At 34.1% G+C, this 27,851-nt stretch overlaps 2 protein-coding genes and 4 non-coding genes across 6 annotated transcripts; 2 read left to right on the plus strand and 4 right to left on the minus strand.

Moving 5' to 3' along the window:
- Window positions 1–8,940: 8,940 nt before the first annotated feature.
- Window positions 8,941–20,553, plus strand: LOC130817854 (cytochrome P450 72A397-like). Its single transcript, XM_057683801.1, has 7 exons — window positions 8,941–9,046; window positions 14,386–14,551; window positions 15,879–16,731; window positions 17,366–17,583; window positions 18,366–18,610; window positions 19,044–19,440; window positions 19,659–20,553. Exons 3-7 carry the CDS (start codon window positions 16,413–16,415, stop codon window positions 20,085–20,087), a joined length of 1,608 nt encoding a protein of 535 aa, XP_057539784.1. The 5' UTR covers window positions 8,941–9,046; window positions 14,386–14,551; window positions 15,879–16,412; the 3' UTR covers window positions 20,088–20,553.
- On the minus strand, window positions 10,502–10,573 carry TRNAP-UGG (transfer RNA proline (anticodon UGG)). Its single transcript has one exon. It is a non-coding gene; the product is annotated as a tRNA-Pro (tRNA).
- TRNAP-UGG (transfer RNA proline (anticodon UGG)) lies at window positions 11,997–12,068 on the minus strand. Its single transcript has one exon. It is a non-coding gene; the product is annotated as a tRNA-Pro (tRNA).
- TRNAP-UGG (transfer RNA proline (anticodon UGG)) lies at window positions 13,947–14,018 on the minus strand. Its single transcript has one exon. It is a non-coding gene; the product is annotated as a tRNA-Pro (tRNA).
- On the minus strand, window positions 15,029–15,100 carry TRNAP-UGG (transfer RNA proline (anticodon UGG)). The gene has a single exon. It is a non-coding gene; the product is annotated as a tRNA-Pro (tRNA).
- Window positions 20,554–25,112: 4,559 nt separating the features above from the next.
- Window positions 25,113–25,436, plus strand: LOC130818561 (uncharacterized). Its single transcript, XM_057684726.1, has one exon. The coding sequence runs from the start codon at window positions 25,113–25,115 to the stop codon at window positions 25,434–25,436; it is 324 nt and encodes a 107-aa protein (XP_057540709.1).
- Window positions 25,437–27,851: the final 2,415 nt, after the last annotated feature.

A 27,851-nucleotide genomic window follows, 5' to 3' on the forward strand; every position in this document is an offset into this window, starting at 1 on the left:
ACACCATGTAGGCTAAGTACTTATTTCACATAAGCATCGGCCAATTGTTTTTCTTTCCAAGTTACTTTAGCGGAAATAAATCTGGTGGTCTTAGTGAGTCGATCAATAATCACCCAAATAGAATAATTTCCCCTTCTTGAACGGGGCAATCCAACAACAAAGTCCTTACTCACTAATTCTCACTTCCACTCAGGCACGAAAAGTATTGTTTCAAATCTGCTAGCATTTTATCCTGTCCTGGGTGAACAAAATACATAGTCGAATGTGCCTCCTTGAGTATTTTACTCCTATTCTTGCCTCTTGCATGCTAGTAATGATATCCATCATTGACTAGGACAAGAGGGGGTCTTGGGTAGAACATTTAGCTTGTGCGTGTAAGTGAACAAAGTGCATGCAATGGAGAAAAATGGGGTAGCTATAGCTGGTTGGTTTTAGTTGTTGGAAGATGGTTTTTTCCCCAATTTGATCTATTATAGTGTAGGAAAGGTTCAACTATGGTTGTTTAAAGTTTGGGTATAAATTGTTATACATGTCACAAGTTAGGCAACTTGTGTTTCATGCTTAAAATCACTTGTATACTTGTATGAAATATTTAATTTATTTTCAAAATGGTTAAATAAAGTTTTCGGGTAAGTATTATAATTATCCCGAAACGTTATAGGTAGTTGCTCGACTTTAAGTTCTACCTCCAAGGTTTACATTACTTGTTACGGTTCATAACTACATTACGAACTAACAAGTTCCTAATCACCGTAGATATTTTCAAATGACTACCATCACTAATTAAATTTTAATTAGTAATGTACAAATATAAAAAAAAATTTAGGGGCTAAAAACGACTAATGAAGTGTCATTAATAATGCGACTGTGTTCACTACATGATGCTTAAAACTATTTTTCCATTTAAAGATTTGTTTACAAGGTTAAAGCGATTGAATAAAAAGATGAATTTTGTAGTTCCTAGTGATAAGGATTGGGAAATAGTTGACCTTGTTTGAGATAAGTTAGAAATTTTTTACAATACAACTAATGTTTTTTCTTGAAGAAAGTTTATCATTGTTAATCTTTTTATTTCGAAGGGTTTGTGAGATTAAACTTGCTTTGGGTAGGTGGTTACAAAGTGATGTTGCGATTATTAGCTTGATGACAGAAAATATGCTTGAAAATTTTGACAAGTATTAGGATCATATGTGTGAACTTTTGGCTATTGCTACTATCTTAGATCCAAGAAACAAGATGGATTGTGTGGAGTTTTATTTTAGGAAGTTTTTTTATGGTAATGAGGCTGATATAAAAGGAGCAAGAGTTCATAGTTGTCTTGATAATTTGGTTATGGAGTATCAAAGAAAAAGTGATATTGTGAATGATGTTGGGCAAAGTAGAAAACGACCTGCACCAAGTGTGCACAAGATGAAATTGCTCAATCTAAGAGAACAAAGGTTTGAAAGGTGAATAGGTGTGAATTGGATTTTTATTTAGAGGAAGAACCATTATCGAATGATGAGGATTTGGATGTCTTATATTGGTGGAAAGTAAATACGAAGTATCTGACTTTGCAAAAGATTGCGAGAGATATTCTTGCCATCCCTGTTTCTTCAGTTGCTTCAGAAAATGCTTTTAGTACCGGAGGAAGCGTTATTAGTCCTCATCGTTCAAGACTTCATTCACAAACTGTGGAAGCATTAACGTGTTTGCAAAATTGGATGATGGAAGACATAAAAGGTAAAAGTCTAACTTTTAATGGTTTAGTATTGTTTTTGTTTTTGGGCGGTGATCTTAATTTGTTTATGTTTTTAAAATCTCTTTTTAAGGTTCTTTAGAAGATGCTCATGCTTTCTCCATAATAATTGATGATTCGGATGTTGATGAAGAATAACAAATAAATGCGATTCAACTTGTATTTTTTAACTTTTAAAGGTTTATTTTGACTTACTTTTTCTTTATTGGAAAACTTATAATTATTTGATATATCTTTTAGGATCTTGATGAAGTTGAAGAAGATTGATCAAAATTGATTGCAATGTTATGGAATATAAACTATGTATCTCGTTTAGTCTTTTATATTTGGTTTTTAATCATGCATTTAGAAAAGTTTTTTAGTAATTATTTTGTATTTGACTTTCATGGACTCGAACAAGTGTTTGTAATAGAATTTAAGAGTATATGGATATAGAGGGAAATGACCACCCAGACCCGCCCCATGACCATCCGTTGCTGGGCCATAGGCGGTCGCACCTCAAAAATAGCTTAGGGTCAAGCTTGGATATGGAGGGAAATGACCTGAGGGATGGAAAATAAAGGGATGCCATATTTTCTTAAAAGCAAAAGAGAAGAAGAAGGGGAATAGAGAAAATGCGAAAATTTGGAAGAAAACTCGCCAATCTTCCCTCCTCTTCGCTTCCTTTCTATCTGTGTTTTCATCCTCAAAACTTTATTCAAACAAAAGTAAATTTCTATTGTATAGTTGTCACATTGTGTAGATTAATAAGAGCATGTCGTGAATAACTTATTTAGAGTTGCCCTTTTTTCTAGTTACACTTGTGTGCCTTTAATTTTATTTTGATTAATTACAAGGAGATTTAGTAAATGATTTCCAAATATTAATTAATAATGTATCGGTTATGAACTACAACATGAGTTTTAGGCAAATCAAGATACATTTGATTGTCTACTAAAAATATAGACTTACATTTAAAATGTTCAACGTAAAACATACACAATGTTAATATAAGTTTTACTCAGATATCACCTTAATGTAAAGGTACTCTCTCCGTTGATCTCATTTAGTAGCTATTATTTTTTAGGTGAAAATTAGCGAAAAAGGAAATTTAGTTGGAGAATAATAAAAAAAAAATAAAACAAATGTATGATAAACAGTTAAACATGAGTGGTTAAGATTGACAAAGATTAAGTTTGTAGATGCGATTAAAAGAAGAAAGTAAAATTATTATCAAAATAGAAAAATGATACAAAATCAGTAGGACAAAGTAAAATGAATAATAGTGCTAATTAAAAGTGACATTAAAAAATATAAGTTTAACTTCTTTTTAATTAAAATTTAAAAGCACAATACACTATTTCCTCAATGTTTTTTATTTCTCTAGTTTAAAATATTATAGATTTCATAGTCAAACTTTATTCTGAATTCAAATCAATGCTTTAACATTAATTATAGTAATACATAAAATAAATAATTGATTTTTCTTTATAAGTACATTTATACTTTTAAAAAAGGAGTTGAATAGTTAATCTATATATCAGACTAACTATTAAATAAGCTAGTTTAGTAATTTTAAGAACCAAACCTAAGACTTAGAAATATAATACTTATTTCAAATTAGATAAGATATGATTTTCATGAGTTAGGTAATATTAAAAACGCATTGATCAATAGTATATAAATCTGTGGGATGCACACATTTTGTTAATATGAGCGTATGTAGAAATATAAATTTTAAAGAAAGTTGCAATTGCAATTATCGTTATTAAATTATAATATTTCTAGTGAAATGTAATAATGCTATAAATTTATAACAACATCATAATTGTCTGATTAAATAAATAATAATTGGGTACATATAATTATATATAATAGGCCTAAATTTAACTTTTATTTATCATTTTTAAATAAAATTAATAATATATATGATATTAAAACTGTTTTATAAATAGTTTATATAAAATAATTTATATGTTATAATTAAATCTTTGCTTATGAAATCGTTGTCACCAAATCTTGCATATGATATGTAAAATTTCAAAAAGATATTAATTAGTTATACATATTTGATGTAATAATTTTTTTAAAAAACTTACCTTAATATTTAAAATCATAACTAATATAACAAAATTTTTTAAACCACATGCAATAACATAATCATTTAGCAAAACTCTACAAAATTGTTATTTAAAGATATCATTTAGCAAATTTATATAAAATCCTCATTTTAAATATATTCATTTTGTTATTATATTGTAATATAATTATATGATATGATTAATTTTAAAATTTATTCAACAAAATCATCATTTGTTAAAGATTTCATCCCTTTCCTTTTGTCGTAAGATTCTCTATTCTACCAGAATACAAAAAATTAAAATTTTTTATGAACTAAGCTGTTATAGGACAATTAGGAGAGCTCAGACACAACACTGGCTGGCCTATTATGTGAGAGCCCATTTCCATATAAAACCAACACAAATTATATACGTTTCCTATGCAACGACCTCATGCATGAGACCACCACGACCAATCCTACCTAATAAGCCTTTTTAAATCACTCAAAATCAAACTTTAAATTGCTCATTCTAAAATGTAAAAAACAATTTTCAATACTTAAATAGCTAATTTCAAGCATTAACCTCAACAAAGGCCCAACCTGTAATAAATTTTATTAAAAATTTTTTATATATTTGTTTTTCAATCAAAATTTGAGACTTAAAAGGTCAAATTCAAGATAACGTTGGAATTGGTCTGTTAAGCCTTGAATTTGGCTTTTTTAAGTCTTAAAATTGGAATTTTTAAAATAAAATTTAAGAATTACAACTAAATCAACTTAAGTTTTGGAATTGTTCTTTAAAGTCTTAGTTTTGGCCTTTTAGGCCTTGAATTTGATCTTATAAGTTTTAAATTTTGTATAAAAGTATTTTTAAAAAAAGAAAAATTACCGTGAATAAGACAATCTTTTATTAATTTTCCTACAATAATATCAACTATTGATTAACCATGAATAATACCAACTTAAGGGGTATTTTTCTAGAATAATACCAACTTTAGTTTATTAACTAATTTACTAAATTTTTTGTTTTATAATTACCTATAGTTTGAATTTTAACATGCTAGGGATTTTCTAGGAAAACACTCCTTTAAGTTGGTATTTCACGGTTAATTAATAGTTGGTATTATTGTAGGGGAATTAACAAAAAGTTGTATTATTCATGGTAATTTTTCCATAAAGAAATTAGATCATGGACTATTTGGCCTATTTATGGGTGGTTGCACCTAATGATGGCCACGGTCCGGGTTGGGCCGGTTCCATGTGGAACCTGATTCGAACGTTCCGGTTTCGATTCTGGGCGGTTCCAAACGGTTCCTTGGCGGTTCATGAGGCGGTTTCAACTCGCAGGTCGGGCGAGTCGGACCATCGGTTCTATTTTTATTTTTCCTTTGAATATAATATAAAAATACTATAATAATGCGGACGTACCTTTGATGATTACTTGATTATTAGCGAAATTCATTGCTTGTCATCGTTATTAAAATATTTACAAAAAAAAAGAAAAAAATAAATTAATAAGAAACGTAAAGATGATTAATAAAAAAAGAGGGAGAAAATGGACTTGAACCTAGTACCCGAAGGAATACTAAGCTGCCTACGTATCCCAAAGGAATCAAAGCCCACGTAATTCTTTGTCATACCTTTTATTTGTAGTTGTTGAATGTTGATTGATCGTTGTCCGATTGATCCTATTTGTCTTCATCATCATCAGCTGATTGGTTAGATGCTTCTGCTGACTCTCCTCTTGACGATGATGCAGATGTATCCATCATCATCTATGGATCATCATCGCCTTGATCATCATCGTTCTTGGGTCCTTGTGTTCGGAGCTCCGCTTGATCTCAATCTTTCTTGCAAACACATATTTGAATAGTATGTGGAGCAAGACGAGATCTCTTTTCGTCTAAAACTCTTCTACCTGCACTAAAAGCAGACCCCAACGCAATCGTAGAAGCAGGAATTGCAAGGATATCCTTTGCGATTCTCGATAACATGAGAAATTTTATGGATTTTTCTTTCCACCATTCTAAAATATTATAGCTACCTTGGTCAATTTCAAAGTGATGTTTAAGATAATTATCTAATTCTAAATATGAAGTGAAGGGTGAAGAAGAAGATGGTCCTACAAAACTATCATCTTGGCTTAATTATGTTAGCTATTACGGGATTATAATAAGTGGGACGTGTCGAGACCCTAGCACGCCTAGACGTATCGCGACTTGGATTATATACATCTAAAATTGTCGCAATTCCATAAATAAAGGAAAATCAGTAAAATAAATCTTCCACTTGTCCATCATATCTGCAAGAATCGGCTTTAAATATATGTTAGTATCTTCATGCGAATGTTTAAGAAGATGATAAAAAATAGTAATACATTCACTTATTACTAAGTGGACGTTTTGGTTCGTAAACATATGAAAAAATCTTTGTTGCGTGGACATACGCTTCTAATATTTTCTGCACACCTATAACTAGTTCCCATGTTTCATCACTTATATGGCTATCTGTACACTCACTATACAGTTGTGTTATAACTGGACAATAAGTAATAGCTTTTTTTAATAAATCATGGGTTGAGCTCCAACGTGTAGGAGTACCTAATGACCAATACACTTTTTTTAGTTGATAATGGTCATATAATTGCTTATATCTTCTCTTTAGCTGTCCAACTCTAAGCCACTTCACTATGTCTCTAATGGGATCTAATAAATCACTTAGTTGTTTAATACCTACTTGGCAAGATAAGTTAACTATATGAGCACAACAACGTACGTGTAATAATCTACCACCAAGGATAATACTAAAAGCAGGTTCGTTATACAAAAGTTTGATGCATTTAATATTGGCGATTGCATAATCGGTAGAACAACAAAATATCTTATCTAATAAGTTCCATTCTTTACATATCTCTATTAATCTGTATTTTATGTTTTCACTCGTATGTCTTTCGAGCATTACCTCAAAAGCAATTATTCTTTTTTGAATAATCCAATTTTGATCTATCCAATGTGTTGTTACACACATATAAGGTTCTAAATGTGGGGGAGTAGGCCAAATATCAATTGTTATGCTAACCCTACCATTAAAAGATTTAAACATTTCTACTAATTCATAGCGCGTTGATTCATATAATTTTATTGTGCATCGTTTAAGAGTGTTCATAGGGATTACTCTATATTGTGATTGCAAAGTTTTTCTAGTGTAATGCTCGTATGCCCTACTTTCACCATGGTTAAATGACAATTCATCACAAATTATATATTTAGAAAATTCATCAATCATATCATTACATTATATTTAAAAGGCGTACCTCCGCTGGGAATGTCCTACTGTCGGCTTCCACTTGTGGTCCAGCTGCCGCTTGCTGCATGAGTTTCTTTTGTGATTCCATGCTTCTTTGCCAAATGTTTGTTAAAAGATCCCGTATCATCACCTAATACGTATTCACAAAATACAATAAATGAATTTTTAATACATTTTTGATTTATAATATATAAATATCATGTATGTATAAAAACTTAAAAAGTATTTACCTCTGCTGAAATTGTATGAAACTAAGGGATTTACTCCTTGACTTTCACAAATTTGACAAGTACATAAGAAAACGTCCGGATTGTCGGTTGGTTCTTTTGTAAAATACGACCACACATGTGAAACAGCTCTACCACTAGGAGGTGGCATTGCTGGCAAAGGTTGTCTTACTGGTTCATCTTCATCTAAATTTAAATATAAAGACATACTCAAATACCACAATATATAAATAAATAATAATATTGAAATAATTATGGAATTAAGAAATAAGTAAATAATTATAAGACTAATTATGTACTTAACTAAATTAAGAAATAATTAAAAGACTAATTATGTAATTAAGAAATAATTAAAAGACTAATTATGTAATCAAGAGAATAATTGCGTAATTAAGTAATTAAGTAGAGAGAGTAGGAGAAGAGATGAGTTGTGAATGAAAATGATTGAAAGTGTGGTGTATTTATACAAAAAATCCCAATGGCTAGTTTTTGGCCAGTTCCAAGGAACCGCTGGGCTGGGTGAATTACCCGGTTCCGGTTTTGGTTCCAAGGAACCGTTGGGCTGGTTCACGGTTCTGGGGCGGTTCCTTGGAACCGATGGTACGGCCCGCGATTCTTTGGTCCAGTTTAAGCGGTTTTTTCCAGCGATTTCACGATTCTGCGGTTCGGAACTTGTCGCGAACGGTTCCGGTTCCGGGACGGTTTCAAGCGGTTTGGGACCGGTTCGGTTCCGAGTAACCCGCTCCATGGCCATCACTAGTTGCACCCATGCAATCGTTTCATACAAGTTTTTGTGTTGCAATCGATGTGGACAAGTTTCATGCCTTGCAATGGACCATATTAATCAACCCCATAAGGCCATCATCCTCGTTGGGTCACGGCTGGCTCTTCCGGGCAACCGCTCAGAATTCGGCTTTGATACCATTATGACGTAACAAACAAGAGAGCTCAAACAATAGACAAGTCTATAAGGTGAGAAAAGTCATTACTTGTAAACTACACACTAATTCTTACACAATCTATTTAGGACAGGTCTCATGAGACCATAACATTAGTTTACTTTAGTTGATTACAAAATGACTTCATCTAGTAATATGTTACATATAAACTCATTTACTTATAAACTTATTTCGACTTATAAGATAGGCGTTTTATGATTTAGGGGAAGCGACATTTCTTTTCTAAAAAGCTCATTCAAATGCGCAAAACATTCTTATAAATTACATCGATTTTCTTATTGAAATGTAGCAGAATTAAAAACTCATTGGACCGATTTAACAAGATATATGTATTCAATTATTATAACGTCTTTTTTTTAAAGAAAAAATAATTGCGATGGATAAAAGACGCTAAATGTGTGTTTTTTGAGATCTATTAATGAGTTTTAGGATTCAAGTGATATACTCAATATGTTGAGATACTTTGAAAACTAAAATTTTATTTTAAATGAATTCTAACATTGAGATTACTCTAAAAATTAATATTGAACCTGTCAAAAAGAGTCGATCAGGTAGATTGCCGGTCAGGTTAGTTTCGGTCGGGTAATTATTAGATCGGTCATGTTTCGGGTTAAATTGCTTTCGGGTTAAATTGCTTTCGGGTTGGTTGGGTTCGAGTTTTGGTCGGATCAAATTTTCCCATGTCTAAATATGTATAATCATTGTCGGTCAACATCTCAATAGCGTGACTTCACATACAACCCTCTGTTCGATTATTTAATATCTTGATGATCAGGTACGAAATTTAATCAAATCTGCTTATTTGACTGCATTTAATTTTTAACATTGGTATAATTGCAGAAATGTCAACCCTTCCAATTGAAATACGAAACCCTAATCTATTGAATCGTGCGGCCTCGTTTTTAATTTTTATTAGGGTTCACTTTATATAATTTCTGGCATTTTAGACTGAGTTAAATGATTTTAATAGATGTATGTAATTTTTTTTGACTGTTATATCCAATTAGACTTGCAATAAGGCGGAATGTATGAGAATATCATTTGAATCTGTTAAATTCATACAGATTTAGAATTTTCTGTCACTATTTTATTTGAATAATTAATCATTGTTTAACAATTTGATGGACATGCTGGGTTGTGGGGTGAAAACTCTTAACATTTAGTGTCCTTTGGAATATATGGTGATCAAGGGAAGCATGTTGAGAAATCTTTTGTTGTTATTGTTTTAACGAGGGTTGGTTTGAAGTTTGAACTTCTAAACAAGTGATGAATGATGTCCTTGTGTAGTTGTATCTGTAATCATGAACATTTTACAGGCATCGACACAAAATAAGGCCGGTGTGAACCCAGCATTGACGGGATAGTTCAGGATTGTGTGAGTGTGAATAATCATGGAATGTTTTATCTGCATCAGTGCAGATTCATACTATTAGGATTCGAGCTTTATTACTCCCTTTGTTCCTATGATTTTGTATCTATTAGTGAAATTTGGTTTACTTTTTTGTATTTGGATAATAAAAAAAAAAAATGGTTGGAACAAATAAGTGGGTGAGATGAGGAAAGAAAGAATGAGGTGTGTGAAATAATGAGAGATAATGTGGGAACCATTTCCAAATAAAAAATAGCAAAGTAAGTGGAACGAAGTATATTAGAAATAGGTGCAAATTCGTAGCAACAAACGTAGAATGGACTAATACTGTCGGTTTGTTTGACAAAATGCAGAATTCTGTTTGACAAAATAGCAAAGTAAGTGAGCTTCTAGTCTCTTTTGGATGTTTAACAAAATGCAGAATTCTTTTTTATGCAACCACTGTTTTGCTATCTATTTTAGGGGAATAGAACTTGAAACGAGTTGTTTCTGTAGGGAGTTTATCTCAGTTTGACAGTTGCTTTAGAATGGACTAATGCTGTCTGTTTGTTTATAATTCCTAACACTCCAGTGTATTACTAATTCTGAGGCTAATTGGATTCTACATTTACTTGGAAGTTTGTCATAACAAAGTCTTGTTTGAGATAATACTCTAGTGTGCGACAATCTTTGAGGCTATTTGGATTGTAAATTCACTTGAAAGTTTGCCGTGCCGAAGTCTTGTTTGAGAGGTAAATTAATTTATACTGAGAAGTCAAAACAAAAAGTTGGTTCACAAAGTCTAATGGTTTATTCGAAGAACTCTGGAAATTGATCATAGCAATTCACCAGTGATATTTTGCTTCATAGTGAAAAAGTGGTGGGGCATTCCGAGAATCGAACTCGGGACCTCTCGCACCCAAAGCGAGAATCATACCACTAGACCAAATGCCCAGTTGTTTTTTATCTTTTAATTTTGTGGTTTTAGCAGTCTGAAGCGACAGGGAAGTTAACTTTCTAAATTTCTTACTTTATTCTTTATCATCCCAAAAGCTTTCTTCAATTAGCATGACTCAGAATGGACCTTGAGATACACTTTTAAACTATCAAAATCTTATCAAAAAACTGGAAATCTGTTGTGATCGGTTGTTGTATATGTTCTTTAGAATTTAAGCATGTCTTAGTTCCTGGAAAAATGAAAAAAGGTAGTAATGGGGCATTCTGATAATTGAACTCGGGACCTCTTGCACCCAAAGAGAGAATCATACCACTAGACCAAATGCTCTTTTTGATGTCTTTGAACTTATCTCTTGCTCATAACTTTCTATGTCAATCTGATATCCATGAAGCAGCTTCTGTACAAACTTGTTCGTATGACTAATAGATGTCCTTCTGAATAGGATGCAGATTGCTCTCACATGGCAAATATAATTTTGGGTTTCTATTCAACTTTAATTGTTGCTAAACCAAGCTTGATTAAGTAGGTAACAAAATTTTTTTGTGGGGGTAATTTGAGTGTGTCATCAGCACCTCGGTGACTCAAGTGAGGATTAGACCACTAGACTGAATGGCCAAGTTTCCATCTTTAAACTTGGAAGATGTGGAATGTTCAATATCGTGTTTTATGAAGATTTCCTCTATTGATCTGTGTATTGGTTCAATATGGTACTTAATGCCTTACATGTTTCATTACACTAACATTTGGCAAAATTTGTTTGTGCATTCAGTTGATGTCACTATTGAATGGTTAGTTGAATTAATAATTCTCTATTCTATTGTTTTCTAGAGCTTCACCAATCCTTTAAAAAATACAGAAGTGAGGCTGCTAAAGAGAGTTGAGTTATTCTGAGAACCAAACGTTGAACCCTCTCACCAGCTGGAATAATGCCCCGAGACCAAATGCCTTAGGGTTCTTTTTCATGTTTTCTTTTCTTTTAAAATCGTAGGGAAAGCGTTGCATGAGTAGATAACTCTGCTTGATATAAGCATGTGCTGATACCACATATTCAAGTAATATTAGTACTAAACTGCTGTACAAATTTGTATGTAAGCTAGAGCTTGACGTTAGAAATAATGGCTATGTGCTAGAGCTTGAGTTCAGAAGTAATGGCTATGTCTAGCTGTACTGCTGTACCTGATTTCTTCCATGCGATGAGTTGCACACAGAAATTTTATTCAGTCGCTGACATTCTTCATAGACCTACGCTGATAATTATGACACATTTTCAAGAAGCTTCCTGTAAATAACACATTAAATCTGTTGACCTGATTTATAATTAGATCTTTAATTCCTACCAACTTTTATTATGATATACATCCATTGTTTTTCTTAAAAAGTCAACCTTCTACACTCGAAACAAAAGACTGAATGTCAAATGGGGCATTCCGAGAATCGAATTCAGGACCTCTCGCACCCAAAGCGAGAATCATACCACTAGACCAAATGCCCGGCTGTGTATTTGTATTCTCAATCATTGGTGTTAAGCAGTATGAAGTGGCAGGGTACTATTTCCGTTTTGATTATCTTACTTGTTTACCGCCCTGTTGACTTTTCTTGATTTGGTGTGAATCAATTTGGATCTTGAGATGCACTTTTAAAATATCAAAATCCTATTTAAAAATAAACTGGAAATCTGCTGTGATTTGTTGGCTTATATATTATTTAGGATTTTAAAATGTCTTAACTCGTAGAAATGTACAATGAAAACAAGTATAAATGGGGCATTTCGAAAATCGAACTCGAGACCTCTCGCACCCAAAGAGAGAATCATACCACTAGACCAAATGCCCGGTTGTGTATCTATATTTTTAATTAATTGTTTTTAGCATTCTTAAGTGACAATTTAGGTCTTTTTTCTTTTTCTTACTTGTTTACCATTCTGTTGACTTTTCATCATTAAGTGTGAATCAACATGGATCTTGAGACACACTTTCATCAATCATAATCTGAAGAAAAAAGCTGGAAATCTGCTGTAATTAGTTCTTTTATATGTAATTTGGGATTTTAGAGTGTCTTAACTGATAGATATATATAACAGAAAAAGGTACTAATGGGGCACTCCGAGAATCAAACTCGGGAACTCTTGCACCCAAGTGAGAATCATGCCACTAGACCAAATGCCCTTTTGATATCTTTGAGCTTATCTTTTGCACATAGTTTTCTATGTCAATCTGGTATCCTTGAAACAGCATCTGAATAAACTTGTTCCTATGGCCCTGAAATAAATTTGTTATGTTCTAGAAGACGTTCTGAACTGAATGTAGAATTGCTTTCACATGATAAATATTTGTTTTTGTGTTTCTACTCAACTTTTATTGTTTATAAGCCAAGCTTAAAACAGGTAGGTAACAAAATTTTTTAGTGGAGCAGTTTGATTGTGGCATCAATGACTCGACGCCTCATATGAAATTAGACCACTAGACCAAGTGTCCAAGTTTCACTGTTGAAACATTAAAAATTGTGGAATGTTCAGATTTTGGTGTTTGCTGGGAATTGCATCTGTTAATCTATGTATTGGTTGAATATGTTACTTATTGGCTTATATGTTTCACTGCACTATCATTTGGTAATGTGTGTTTGTATGTAGTCGATGATACTATTTAATGGTTTGTTGACTTAATAATTCAGTACTAAAACTGATGTACAGATGTATATGTATAATACTGATAGACGTATGGAGTTATGGATAATGGATGCGTCTAACTGTACCTGATTTCTTCCTTGCGATGAATTACGCACAAATTTTCTTCCTGTCACAGACATACTCAGTAGACCCACGATGTTAGCTATAAGAAATTTGTAAGCAGCATCCTGAATGAAGTGAAATCTGTCCACTCTAAGTAAAACATGAACTCTCTTGACCTGATTTATAACTCTCATGCATTCCTGCCAATTTTTGTATGATATTTACTTTTTCTACACCCAGTTGTTTCCTTTAGTTAACCATCTACTCTGGGAACAAAAAAGCTGAATATCAAATTAGGCATTCCAAGAATCAAACTCAAGACCTCCCGCACCCAAAGCAAGAATCATACCACTAGGCCAAATGCTCAGCTGTATATTTGTTTTATAAAATATGGTTTTTAGCAGTCTTAAGCAACAGCGTACTAGTTCCTTTCCAATTTTTTTTGTTGTTTACCATCCTGTTGACCTTTCATCATTTAGTAAAACAGCATGGATCTTGAGATGCACTCTTAAAATATTAAAATCTGAAAAAAATTTGGACATATGTCCTGATTAGTTGGCATTTGTCAACTTTTCATATATGTAATTGAGGATTTTAACATGTCTTAACTCAGAGAAATATATAATGAAAAAAGGTATAGTGGGGCATTCTGAGAATCGAACTCAAGACCTCTCGCACCCAAAGCGAGAATCATACCACTAGACCAAATGCCCTTTTGATGTCTTTGAGATTATCTTTTACACTTAGCTTTTTAATGGCAATCTTTTATCGGTTAATCAGCTTTTGAATAAAGTTCTTCCTTTGGCACCGAAATAAGAATACTGAGTCCTACATGTGACAAATATCTGTTTTTGTGTTTATATTCATCTTTTATCGAAGATAAACCAAGCTTAAACAAGTAGGTAACAGATTTTTTTTAAGTAGGACAATTTGAGTGTGGCATCAACTCGGCGCCTCAAGTGAGAATCAAACCGCAAGATGAAATGACCAAGTTTCAGTGGTTGTTATAAACATTTTCTGATACCACATGAAGTAATTTCAGTACTCTTACTGATGTACAATTGTGTATCTATACTACAGATGGAAGTTTGAAGTTATGGCTGCATTTATCTGTACCTGATTTCGTCTGTGCAATGTATGAGTGGCACACAAAATTTTGATCCTGTCTCCCACATACTCAGTAGACCGACGCTGGTTACTAGGAGAAATTTGCAAGCAGCTTCCTGAATAAAGTAAAACCAGCACTGTAAGTAAAACATTAAATCATTTAACCTGATTTAATTTGATCATGAATTCCTGGCAACTTGTTTAGGATATTACATCTTTTATATCCATTATTTTTCTGAAGAAGTCATCCTTTTATTCTGGGAACAAAAAAAGCTGAATATCAAATGGGGCATTCTGAGAATCTAACTCGGGACCTCTCGCACCCTAAGCGAGAATCATACCACTAGACCAGATGCTCGATTGTGTATTTTTATTTTAAATTAATGGTTTTAGCAACAGGGTACAAGTTCCTTTTTGATTTTCTAAATTGTTTACCATCCTGTTGACTTTTCATCCTTTAATGTGAATCAACATGGATCTTGAGATTTTAGATGCTTTTTCAAAATATCAAAATCTGAATAAAGACTGCAAATCTGCTGTTACTAGTTCTCTATGTGTAATGTAGGATTTTAGAATGTCTTAACTCATAAAAGTATATAATGAAAAACGTAGTAATGGGGCATTCCGAGAATCGAACTCAGGACCTCTCGCACCCAAAGCGAGAATCATACCACTAGACCAAATGCCCTTTTGATATCTTTGAGTTTATCTTTTGCACATAGCCTTTCTATGTCAATCTAGTATCCCTTGAAGCAGCTTTTGAATAAAAATTTTTCTGTCTTTCAAAAAAAAAAAGTAAAGTTCTAGACTTTCCTCTGAATTGAATGTAGAATTGCTCTGACATGACAAATACTTGTTTTTAGTGGTGCACTTAAATTCTGGATGTATTTACTTCTGGAGAAGATCGAGTTCTGTAGTATGTAAAGGTACTGCTGTACTATAACTATTGAGAAGATCAATGTCAGTAGTGGGATGAAAGTACTCCTACGAAGGATTCTGAAGATTTACTTGACCAAACGTAATTTTTTTTTGTTTGGATTGTTTGTTAATGACATTAGATCACTTTGTTGAAATGTTAGTGTTGCTTATTTCATGTTTGTCAAGGGCTCAAGCTATTTGATTGTTGCCACTGTGATATCTGCTATGCATGATCTAGGATCTTTATGAACTGTTGTATGACTAATCCTTGTGTGACACAAACAGCCAATAGGATGTGAATTGTAGAGCAATTTAGAGTTCAAATTTTATTAAACTGATGGGCTAGTCTTCTGCTTCCCACATTTGAAATTGACATTAAAGGAGTTGAGAGGATAGTCTAATCCAGGTTCAAGAGTAATATTGCACCAAGGCATTTCTCTATCCTGATGGCTGGTCTACGTTTTTCTTGTGCTTTTCTTGATGTGCTTTAAATAATGTTTTTATATTGCACGTGATTATGTAATATATTAATTAGAGAATCTATACAGGAAAGAAAGGGAGAGGAAACTAATCCTCCTAGTACTTGGTGAGAATCAAACACCGGTTACTTGGGTGAAAGAGAAAGCACTCAACCACTGCAGTAACCCATAATTCTCAAGATAGTCGAGTATCTTAAAGTTAATGTGAACCACTGAACCATAAAATATGGTCATTGAGGTGACAGACTGTTACAATGGTGTGTTCTGATATCAGGCTACAGAAGAGAGCTGCTTCTAATTGATGGTATCATTATGCTTTTTTAGAGCATTCAAGTGATGGTGATAAATGTCAATGTCATCTTTTTGATATTTCTAAATTATTGTTCTGGCTACTGATAAATTAAGTTGCTGATGTCATTTCTTGGCTTCTAGTGTTCATGTAATTATATTATATGTAATAGATATTGGCTGTCCAATGAATAAAGTTTGACTAGGATAGGAGAAGAGAACTCAAATGGAACACTGATGATAAAGACAACTTCTGACTTTTCTTTCTTTAGAACTGATATAACTCCCTATTAGGATAAGGTGCTTCCTTATAACATGATATTTGGTGTAAAAGTTACAAAAAACCTTGAAATGGAAATACTGACAGTAAGCTCTGTTGTGATATCAGTAGTCTGTATAGTAGTTGTGACAGGGTTTATCAGAGGTTTGAACTGGGTATGGTCGAGGCCAAAAAGGATGGAGAGATTTCTTAGACAACAAGGTATTTATGGTACTTCGTACAAGCTCTTGTTTGGAGATCTCAAAGATATGTCTTCCATGCGCACTCAGGCCTTAAAAACTCCCATGAATGGCTTCTCTAATGATTATTTTTCGCGTGTGGAACCTTTCCGTCACCAGCTTATGACGAATTTTGGTATGTCGTACTTTAAAATCAAATGGCTTTTTTGAACCTTGCGATTTTCTTTTGCCTAGTTTTTCTAATTCAAATAACTTTTTCTGATTTTAAGAGGCTGAATCCACATAATAAGTAGTTAAGGAGTAGTCAGTTGATTGTACGAATGAGGTGGATGGAATTAATTGATATTTGGGTCTCGACGACACAACTTCTTGCTGAATATGTTTGTTTGGGGCCCTTTAAATGACTCTTAGGTCCGAAGTGGTTGTTTGGAATCTTCTTTAGTGGAGTTTGACCACAAATACTTATCCCGTCTCAACTTCCCTAAAAATCAAATTAGTTTGGAGTTTGTTTTTCAGAAAATTGAACATTCTTATGTATCTCTAATATCTATCTTTACAACTTGGCCTTCCTTTAAAACTTTTGGTGAACAGTATCATTTCAGGTTTATGGTATATTTATAAACTTCAATCTGCTTGATAGTAAAAGAGACTGCTTACAATTTCCACGAAAAAGACGGTAATACAGTTTGTCTATTATTATAGGCTAGCCTAAAATAAAATTGATACATATTATTTTGGGACACATGAATGCATGATGTATATAATTTTTGAGACAGTAATGAAATGTTTTCTATATGGTTATAATGCAGGGAAGGACTTCTTCCTCTGGCAAGGTCCTATACCAATATTACACCTCTCAAAACCAGAGTTGGTTAAAGAGGTCTTCACCAGGATAGATGAATTTCATAAGCCAAAGGTAAATATCATGCTTGCCAAGCTTTTACCTGGGCTTGTTCGCTATGAAGGAGAAAAATGGGCCAAACATCGGAAGTTGATCAATCCTGCCTTCCATGTTGAGAAGTTGAAGGTTGTTTCCTAACTCTCCTATATCCTTTTTACAAATTATCGAATTAAGTGCAAGAGTCTGAGAAGCAACTAGAGTCTAGAGAGTGATGTTAATTGGGAGCTCTGCTTGTGGCTTGTATCATGATGGTTAAGTTCTATGTTGTGTACAACGAGTCTGAATGTCAAGAATTAATGCCTATCCAAGTGTTAGAGGTTGAAATTTGTTTGGACTTGGGCTTCTCATTCATGAATTGATATGCTCCTGATTCTTAATGATGTTTGTATGCCTATAAACAGAACAAATGCATGTGTACATGTTTTAGATGTTTGCTCGGTTTCTTCAAATTTCGCATCTGAACTCCAATTTCAACATTGTGTTGCACACCATTATCTTTGGTTACTTCTATTCTTATACTTGAAGTTTTTATTTAAGCATGTTGATCATCATCATCATCATCATCATAATCATACCCAGTGTAACCCATTCATAGAAACTATGATTAGGGTCTTGGAAGGGATGGAAACTGCAAACCATACCCATAGAGGAGGATGCTTCCAAAGAGATCCTTTTCTCAAAACACACCATACCCTTGTTCCCATGTCAAGTGTTTTGAATTTGATACAAGAATTTACAGTACAGAAGCTTTAGTAGATTTATGTATTGTCTTGTGGGTTTCATATGAGATAATTCAAGTGATATCTATATATCGTGATATTTTTAGTAATTCTCATAGTTAAGAATGCATAATCTGATGATCAATGAAATTTATTTGGGTGATAAGTTGATTTAATTGATTGTTGCAGCTGATGTTACCGGCATTCCATGATAGTTGTGCAGACATTATTAACAAATGGAAGATGCTTGTAGATGAAATGGGTTCGGCTGAGCTAGATGTGTGGCCAGATTTAGCAAAACTTAGTGCTGATGTGATCTCTAGAGCAGCATTTGGTAGCAACTATCAAGAGGGGCAAAAGATATTTGAACTTATTACGGAGAAAACTGATTTAGCTCTTCAAACTGTGCATTCAGTTTATATACCAGGATTGAGGTCAGTGGCCGATCTAGGTTTTAAATTAAGTGGGGTCTAAAAGTAAAATTCAGTGTCAACATTAAAGTGAATGTTAGTATAAATTAATATGTACCGTATGAAATATTCAGTACATTGTGAAATCTATCAAAAATTTTAACATTCCGATCAAATTAAAAATCAGACCTAACAAAGTCTATGAGCTAATAGTCTTTTTCTATAATTTTCCTCGATGAGGTTTTATCTTGAATCGAAATATTTTTTGGCTATTTCGGTTCAATTTTTAAATTTTAGACCAATCCAAAATAAATATATTATAATATATTTTGGTAAACTATATACTTGTTGAAACTTTCTAATATCCCTCCGCCCCTGATTGAGGTCAATGTGGCATATCACAATTTTTTACTACATGTATTCAGCAAGATAGGATAACCCTTCCATTTGCATCCAGATACATTCCAACAGCAAGAAATAGGAGGTTTAAGGTCATCGAAGATCAATTACATAAGTCATTGTTTGCAATTATCAACAAGAGGAAAGAGGCACTTGAGGCTGGAGAAGCAGTAAAGTCTGATCTGTTGGGCATACTCTTGGATTCCAATTCTAAAGATATTCAACCAGTTGGCAATGGCAAGAATCACCACGTTGGGATGAGCCTTGAAGATTTAATTGACGAGTGTAAACTATTCTACTTGGCTGGACAAGAAACTACATCGACACTTTTGGGTTGGACATTGATTTTATTGAGCAAGCATCAAGATTGGCAAGCAAGAGCGCGGGAAGAAGTCTTGCAAACATTTGGAAGTAATATGCCAGATTTTGAAGGTGTGAGCCATCATTTGAAGACAGTAAGTTTTCTGTGACTCTTCAAAATACGACCTCTGATCAATTCATGCATTTCATTGTTGAAGGTTATAAATTTAGGTATTGGAGAGCCCATAGATTTTCTGTTTTCCAGTCTTTACCATCGATTCAGTCATCTTTTGATTTTTGAAAACTAGAATATACCTGTTAATCTATTACTGAGTGACTTTACTTGAAATTTAAACGTTCTATTATTGTTTAGGTGACCATGATATTGTATGAAGTCCTCAGACTCTATCCCCCAGGAGCTCGATTGTCAAGAAGAGTTTGCAAGGATACAAATCTTGGTACATTCTCAGTTCCTGAGGGTGCAATAATTGCTTTCTCATTGAAATCTATTCACCAAGATTCCGATATTTGGGGTGATGACGCAAAAGAATTCAAGCCAGAGAGGTTTGCTGATGGGATTTCCAAGGCGAGCAATGGGAAAAACGCGTTTTTCCCCTTTGGTTGGGGACCAAGAATATGTGTGGGGGAAAAATTTGCCATGACAGAAGCAAAATTAGCATTGTCTATGTTTCTACAACACTTTTCGTTTGAGCTTTCACCATCCTATGTTCATGCACCAATCCAAACTTTTTTATTTCTTCAGCCTCAGCATGGTGCTCAGATAATCATACACAGGTCTTGATGGTATGTATAAATTAGGTTAGGAAAAATTATCAGGAATAATACAGTTTTTTTGCTTATTTCCCTACAATAATACCAATTTTTGATTAACCATGAATAATATCAACTAAAGGGGTTTTTCCATATAATATACTTAACACGTTAAAAATCAAACTATAGGAGAATAGATGAAAAAAAATTTGGCAAATTAGTTAATAAACTAAAGTTAGTATCATTCTAGGAAAAAACCCCCTAAGTTGGTATTATTCATGATTAATCAAAAGTTAGATCAAAAAGTTGTATTGTTGACGGTAATTTTTCCATTAGGTTAAAACATCATCTGTTGCAAATTATCAATAGGAGATGCACTTTGATTGTCTTCTGTTTGATACATGAACATTCATTCTCTTACCCCCTGCCCTGATTGATGTGCACTTATAATCTGTTATTCTAGTCACATTATTTATACATACTCCCTTGGTCCCATTGAATTTGCAGCATTTGCCATTTTGATCGATTCTATTTAATTTGCATCATTTCTGTTTTTGGACAATGACCCATCACTTCCTTTTAATCTCATCCATACATTTTAATTCTTTTTTAATTTTATCCGCACAATTCATTCTCTCTTTTTATTACCATTATTCACCTTTTTCTTAAAAAACATGAATTTTATTTTTGAGGTAAATTATCCAGAGGTAGTATGTACTTTCAGAAGTTAAATGGGTCATCTGAACTTCTCATTTTATTTGCTATACTTTTCTGAAAGTGGAGTTGGATTATAATATTTAAGAATTCAGCTACCTTTAAACTTATGCCTGCTCTTTGGATCTGTTTGGATATCTGTGAAGTGCATGTAGACAATTGTGCAATATATAAGCTGCATCATTGCATGGTTGTATTTTCTTTTTTGATTCTGGGTTGAGGATAATCCTATACAAATACAAGCTAGAGGAGTGTGAAATTCGTCTTCTAAGAAGAAGTAAGTGGTGAAATTAAACCCTTATCACGAGAGTGGAATGGAAAGCCTCAATTATTAGGTCTATTTATGATTTTGTTATGCATGCTACATGGCCTCCCTACCACACGCTTACATTAGATTTTTCAAGAGAAAAATTAATTAATTCTAGCAAAAATATAGCATGGAAAAATATTAGGAATATTTTGTTGAAGTCAGCAAAATAATCAGATTTGACTAGTATATAAGCTCAATGGGAGAGAAGTTTTTTCATGCTTTTGAAAATTACAAATTGTGTTCTACACATTAGGAGCTTGGAATATGCTCGAAATATGATTGTATAAAGTGCAGGTAATATTAATTCTTTCTTCACACATTCGCCAATACAAATTTAACAATCATTTTTTAGTAATTGCTAATATGATATGCATACATCTGAGATTCTGAGTAGAAGACAACAACAATCAAAAATATATATTTGAGAATGGTTATCATATATATATTTTTGTGGTTTTGTTATATAAACAAAATATAGTTTGTAATATAATTTTGTTATTGTGTGTATCGCGGGCTATGTGTTTTAAAGGTGACTTCTATTGCTATGCCTTTTAATTGATAATGATTGAGAAACTTTTGATGGTTGAGGTCATTGAGTATGAAGGTGTTGTAATTATTATATGCATATGTAGTAATAATTATAACATTATTATCTTTTAATTATATTATATTCTCTCTGTTTATATGAGAATGCATTCAAGTCATTTTAAGTCAAATTTAGTGGAAAGTGAAATTGGGTTGAAGAATAAGACAAAAAATAAGTGAATGATGCTCCCTCCGTTCTTTTAATTTTTTCCACTTTAGATTTTTCACACATATTAAGAAAAAGAGAATCTTTGGTTGTAGTGGGTATTATTTTAATTAAATAGTAGTATGAAGTAATGATTATGATGAAAGTATGAGAGAGAAAATAATTATAAATAAAAGAAAATGTGTACATTAAAAGAAAATGGGGGTTTTAAGGGGTAAAAGTGAAATAAAAACTTTCTAAAAATAAAAAATATTTTAAAGTGAAAGAATTTATGAAACTACCCGTTATAATAAGGTAGAAGAACTTAAAAGAATGGAGGGAGTAGAAATGAGTGGTTAAGATGAAAATAGAAAATAAGTTATTGGAGAAAAATTAAAGAAAGAAAAGTGGGGTCATTGCCAATAAAGGAAATGATGCAGAATGAGTGGGATAAACTAAAATAAAAAGAGGTGTAAATTGAGAGGAACAGATGCATTATTGTTAAAATCGCAATTCTGCTACAATTTTACGATTTTACAATCCAAAAACAAGGGAATGATTTGAATCGTAGGTAGAATCTTAAAGTTCTAAAATCATACGGTTTTAGTTGGAATAAAATTTTTAGAGGTAATAATACTAGTTTCTCTCTCTAGTTCTTTTCTCTCTGGTTTTGAGCTTTCTGAGGGAACGACAAAGGAAACAAGTGCCTCAGAAACGATTCTTCTTCATCTCCTCATGGATCGAATTCTTCTTCTGAATCTCAATCTCAGTCTCGCAAATCTGTTGGTCCCTCACAAAATCCGAATTTGCCCATTCTTGAAAATGAGGTATTAAGCCCTAGAGCTTCGATCCTGCACCTCCAAAATCAGAGCCTAAACTCTAATCGGAAGGCTACTCTTATGGGCGGTTCTGCTGGGTCAGTAGCTCCTGAAGCTAGGGTTTCTTCGAGAACCACCGTTCCATTGAATTCTGGTTTTCGTGAGTCTGCTGCACCAATTTTTGATGACTTCAGGTACTTCTTCTCCATCTCCTAAACCTATTAAGATTTTTTATGAGGACATTGAGGATGAATTGAAGTTTTGGGAGACCTCTGTGGTATGTTACGTCCTAGGTGCAAATCCCCCCTTACATGTAATTGAGGGCTTTGTACGAAGGACTTGGAATGCCTCTGATATTGATAAAATTGGCACAGTAGCTAAGGGAGTCTTTATTGTGCATATGAAATCTGCTGAGGGCCTAACAATTGCGTGTGAATCCAATGGGATCTTGTTTGACAAAAAGCCCTTTGTAGTCAAACCTTGCTCTAAGAATATATCCCATGAGAAGGAACACGTATCCACAATTCCTGTTTGGGTGCGGTTTCCTAAACTAGGTATGCATTACCGAGGTGAACGTTGTCTGACATTGATTGCTGGTATGCTTGGTAGAGTTATTAGGGTAGATAATGCTACTAAGAATAAGGACAAGATGCTATTTGCTCGGGTTCTTGTTGAGCTAAGCATAGATGGTAAGTTCTATGACACTGTTTCATGTACAAATGAAGATGATGAACTAATGACAGTTATGGTAGAGTATGTTAGGAAGCCTTCTAACTGCAGTAACTGTAAACAAATTGGACATGTGGAGGATGCTTGTGGAGTTGGTCTAATCTAGAAATGGGTACCGAATCCGGCTAAGGTGATTGATAATACGGACACTGATACAGAGGGCTTTCGCTTGTTAACATCTAGCAAAGCTGATGGGAAGCATATCGTGGGCAGCTCCACGGCTTCTATGATTGATAATGGGAATGGATTTGAAGTGCTCAATGATGACTCTATTCGTCCCTTTTTGGTTTCTGATGACATAGTGCTGGGGGCTCACCTCATCCCTCCCAATGAATAACATTCTTGCTTGGAATGTAAGGGGCCTAAACACAGCTAAGAAACAATCTGAGGTTGCTCGTTTCCTCAACATCATCATGTTAGCTTGTTTGGTCTCTTAGAAACTAAGGTGAAGCACTCGAACCTTGGTCTAGTGTATCAAAGATTATGCCCTGGTTGGTGTTTTTCGCACAATTTAGCTTGGAGTAATAAAGGTAGAATCATGATTGGTTGGAAACATGATGAAATGGTGGTTAATATCTCTTTTTGTAGTAGCCAGATTATGCATCTAGAGGTGACCCCCTCTCTAGGTGCTCCTTTCTTTTGCTCGTTTGACTATGGTGCCAATAATAAACATGAGAGGCGTGATTTGCTTCATCACTTTAAGAAAGTTATTGGGTCTTGCTCTGGGCCTTGGATCATTCTAGGTGATTTTAACTGCATTGCAAATTTTAATGAACGCATTGGAAAAGCGGTGAGACTTTCTGAAGTTGAACCTCTGAGATCTTGCATTGCAAATTGTGATATACATGATATGAAAAGCACTGGCCACTTTTATACTTGGAACAATAAACAAGAAGGTGGACACCATGTCTTTAGTAAAATTGATAGAGCTATGTGCAATGCTCAATGGGATACTGTTTACCCTAATGCTGAAGTGGTTTTCCTCCCTGAAAGGAGCTATGATCATTCCCCTATCTTGGTGCAGTTCTATGCTTAGGTCAGTCAAGCTAAACCCTTTAAAATTTTCAATTTCTAGACTAACAATGATCTCTTTATTGAGGTTGTCCAAAGAGTTTGGCGAACAAAGGTTACAGGCTGTATGAGCTTTCGAATCCAGCAGAAACTGAACAAGCTCAAATCAATTCTTCGTTATGAGTTTCTTCACACCCCAATTCAAGCTTCCCTTCGCAAGGTTGAAAAAGAGTATGCTGAGGCTCAAGCTAATCTCCACATGAACCCCCAAAATTATGTGCTTATGGATATTGAACATTCTTTAGCTAAGCAGTTTGGAAAGACCCGAAAGGACTATGCATCCTTTATCTAGCAACAAGCTAAGTTGGACTGGATTAACTATGGTGATGAAAATTCCACTGTGTTTCACAATAGTATTAAGCAAAAGAGGAATCATAACCATATTCGTATGCTTATTATGGATAATAAAGTCATTAGTGATCCTTTGGATATTCGCCAAGCTTTCCTCTCTTATTACTCTGATCTTCTATGTAGTGAGATAGGAAATAGAGCTAGATTGAACATGTAGACGGTACGAGCTGGGCCTATTCTATCTGAGGATTTGTAGCCCCTCCTTGACTTCAATTTTAGTGCTGATTAGATAAAAAATGCTATCTAGGATATTGATGATTATAACAAATCCCTGAGCCTGGATGGTTTTAATAGCTAATTGTATAAGGCCTCGTGGTCGGGGTGGGGTCTGATATGGTTAGTGCAGTGCAACAGTTCTTGAGTAATGGTAAGCTCCTGCGATCTTGGAATGCTACCACAATTACCCTTGTACCTAAGGTTTCCTGTCCCTCTAACCCAGGGGACTTTAGGCCTATATCATGTTGCCACACTCTCTACAAGTGTATATCAAAACTCATTTGTTCAGGACTGAAGCGTGTTTTGGGAGGCATTATTTGTCAGACACAGGGAGCTTTTGTTCAAGGGCGGAATATAAGTCATAAACATTCTCCTATGCCAGGATCTAGTGAAGCACTATTCGAGAAAAAATTGTTATCCGAGTTGCTTGATCAAAGTTGACCTCAGAAAGGCCTATAACACAATGGATTGGGCTTTTCTACAGGATATGCTAATTGCACTGAACTTACCCCCTCATATAGTTAGAATCATCATGGTTTGCATCACTTCTACTCAGTATTACCTTTTGGTGAATGGAAGTCCTTGTGAAAATTTTAAGCCCAAGCGGGGCCTGAGATAGGGAGACCCAATGTCTCCACTCCTTTTAGTTCTAGAGATGGAATACCTCACTAGATTGATGATAATGGTGGGTTCACATGATGGTTTCAAGTTCCATCCTAGATGTTGGGGTTTGAAACTTAATTAACTTGCTTTTGCTGATGATCTCATGCTATTTTGTAGAGGAGAGCTCCACTCTGCTAATCTTTTATGCCAAGGGTTGAATTCTTTTGCTGCTGCTTCAGGTCTATGTGCTAACTCTTCCAAATTAGCAATATATCTGGCAGGGCAACCGTGTGCAGTGCGCACCCATATAGCACAGCAACTCCTGGTTGACAAAATGACAGCTCGAATTCGAACCTGGTATTCCAAGAACTTATCCTATGCAGGCAGGCTCCAACTTGTCAACTCTGTTTTGATGGGTATCAGTACGTATTGGTGCATGATCTTTATTTTGCCTAAGTGTATTATAAAGAAAGTGAATGATTTGTGCAGGTCTTATCTTTGGAATGCTGATATGAGTAATCCCTCCCCTGGTAATGTTAGCTGGAAAACAGTGTGTAGTGGGAAAAAAGAGGGTTGTCTGGGTATTAGAAATCTTGAAATGTGGAATATAGTTGCTATTAGAGACTATCATGGCACATCTACAATATGCTCGAGTCACTCTTGGTTCGTTGGATACATGGCGTGTATACTGAGGGAGCAGATTCGATGCGCTTCAATCCTCCTCCTACTGCTAGCTGGTCCCTTAGGAAAATCTGCAGTGTAAAGAATAGCCTGGCTCCTTGGATAAAGAGGGGGCAATACAAAATTGCAATGCTCTACAAAGTACTCATAACAGCTTGTTCAGGTTCCATGGAACAACTTTGTCTGGAATAGAGCCTCTATTCCGAAGCATCGCTTTACCCTTTGGCTTGCTTGCCATCATAAGCTCAAGACAAGGGATACTGTGATGCGGTTTGGTATTATCCATGATGATAGCTGTCTTATGTATACTTCTACAGCTGAGACTCTTGAGCACATCTTATTTGATTGTGTCTTTAGCGCTCAATGTCTGACTATGCTTTCGGATTGGCTGGGTATTCAAATTCCTCTCACTTTAGAAAGGATTGTCAGAAAGAGATGGAAAATCTCCAAGATGAAACGAAAAATTCTTGTTACTAGTATCTGCTGCTTATGCTATCATATATGGTGGGCAAGGAATGATGCGATCTGGCACCTTAGATTGAGCACTCCGGCTGCTGTGCTACAAAGGATTCGACAAGATGTGACATGGAGAATCCATGCTTTATACCCAGCTTTCTCTGAGGGCTGGTTTAGGATGTTATCCTCCAAGTCTCCCTTGTATAGCTTTATTTTGTTTATAAGGTCCTTCCCCATTCTTGCATATGAAGAGTGAGTTAGAGCAACCCTTTCTAAAAGGTGTGCTCTTTCTTCATACTGATGCAACCAAAAGGATGGTGGCAGTGTCCTTTTTAATTTGTATATGTCTTTGTTTTGGTGATATGGAAAGTTTTTTCATTTTCCAAAAAAAAATTTAGAGGTAGAATCATAACACAAGTTTCCGATTCTACGATTTAACGATTCAATTCTACAAATTTAGTATGAATTATTTTTAGTTTTTCTTATGTATCATGTTTTACTGATCTCTTTCACGTATACACTTAAATTTCAAATGTTCTATCATGAAAACTTTTAAAAAATATATTTCTTAATCGGTATGAAGATTTAAACTAATTATTAAAAAGTTTTTTTTATATCCTTAAAAACGTCCTAAAAACCACACAATGAACTCACGGAAATTGCAACCCACAAAATGAGGCAGAAAGTTTCTGTCCAAGAGTGAATTCTATAAAACTTTATATTTTATTTGGATGTTGCTGGCGTGGCTGTGGGAGGCAGGCTGGTGGTGGGGTGGCTGGTTGGTGCTGGAGGAGGGGGTTGGAGTATGAAGAAGTGTTTTTACTCTTTTTTTTCCTTTATTTTTTTTATTTTTCTTTTTTTTTTAAATGGAGGTAAGTCAAGTAACCTACTATCCTAGGTTACCAAGTTATAGTGTATGCCTTAAACAAATTCAGGTCAAAGTTGGGATTATTTAAAAATAATCGATAGTGGGGATTATTAATGGCCAATGAGCGATAGTTGGGATTATTTTAAGCCAATTTTCTTTATATTTATTGTATTTTTTTGATATACATCCAATTACACAAATCTCCAAATTCTAGATACAAATCTTAGGAAATAACCACATATAAGTAA

The sequence above is a fragment of the Amaranthus tricolor genome, chromosome 7, assembly GCF_026212465.1.
Source record: "Amaranthus tricolor cultivar Red isolate AtriRed21 chromosome 7, ASM2621246v1, whole genome shotgun sequence".
In the NCBI taxonomy this organism is placed as follows: domain Eukaryota; kingdom Viridiplantae; phylum Streptophyta; class Magnoliopsida; order Caryophyllales; family Amaranthaceae; genus Amaranthus; species Amaranthus tricolor.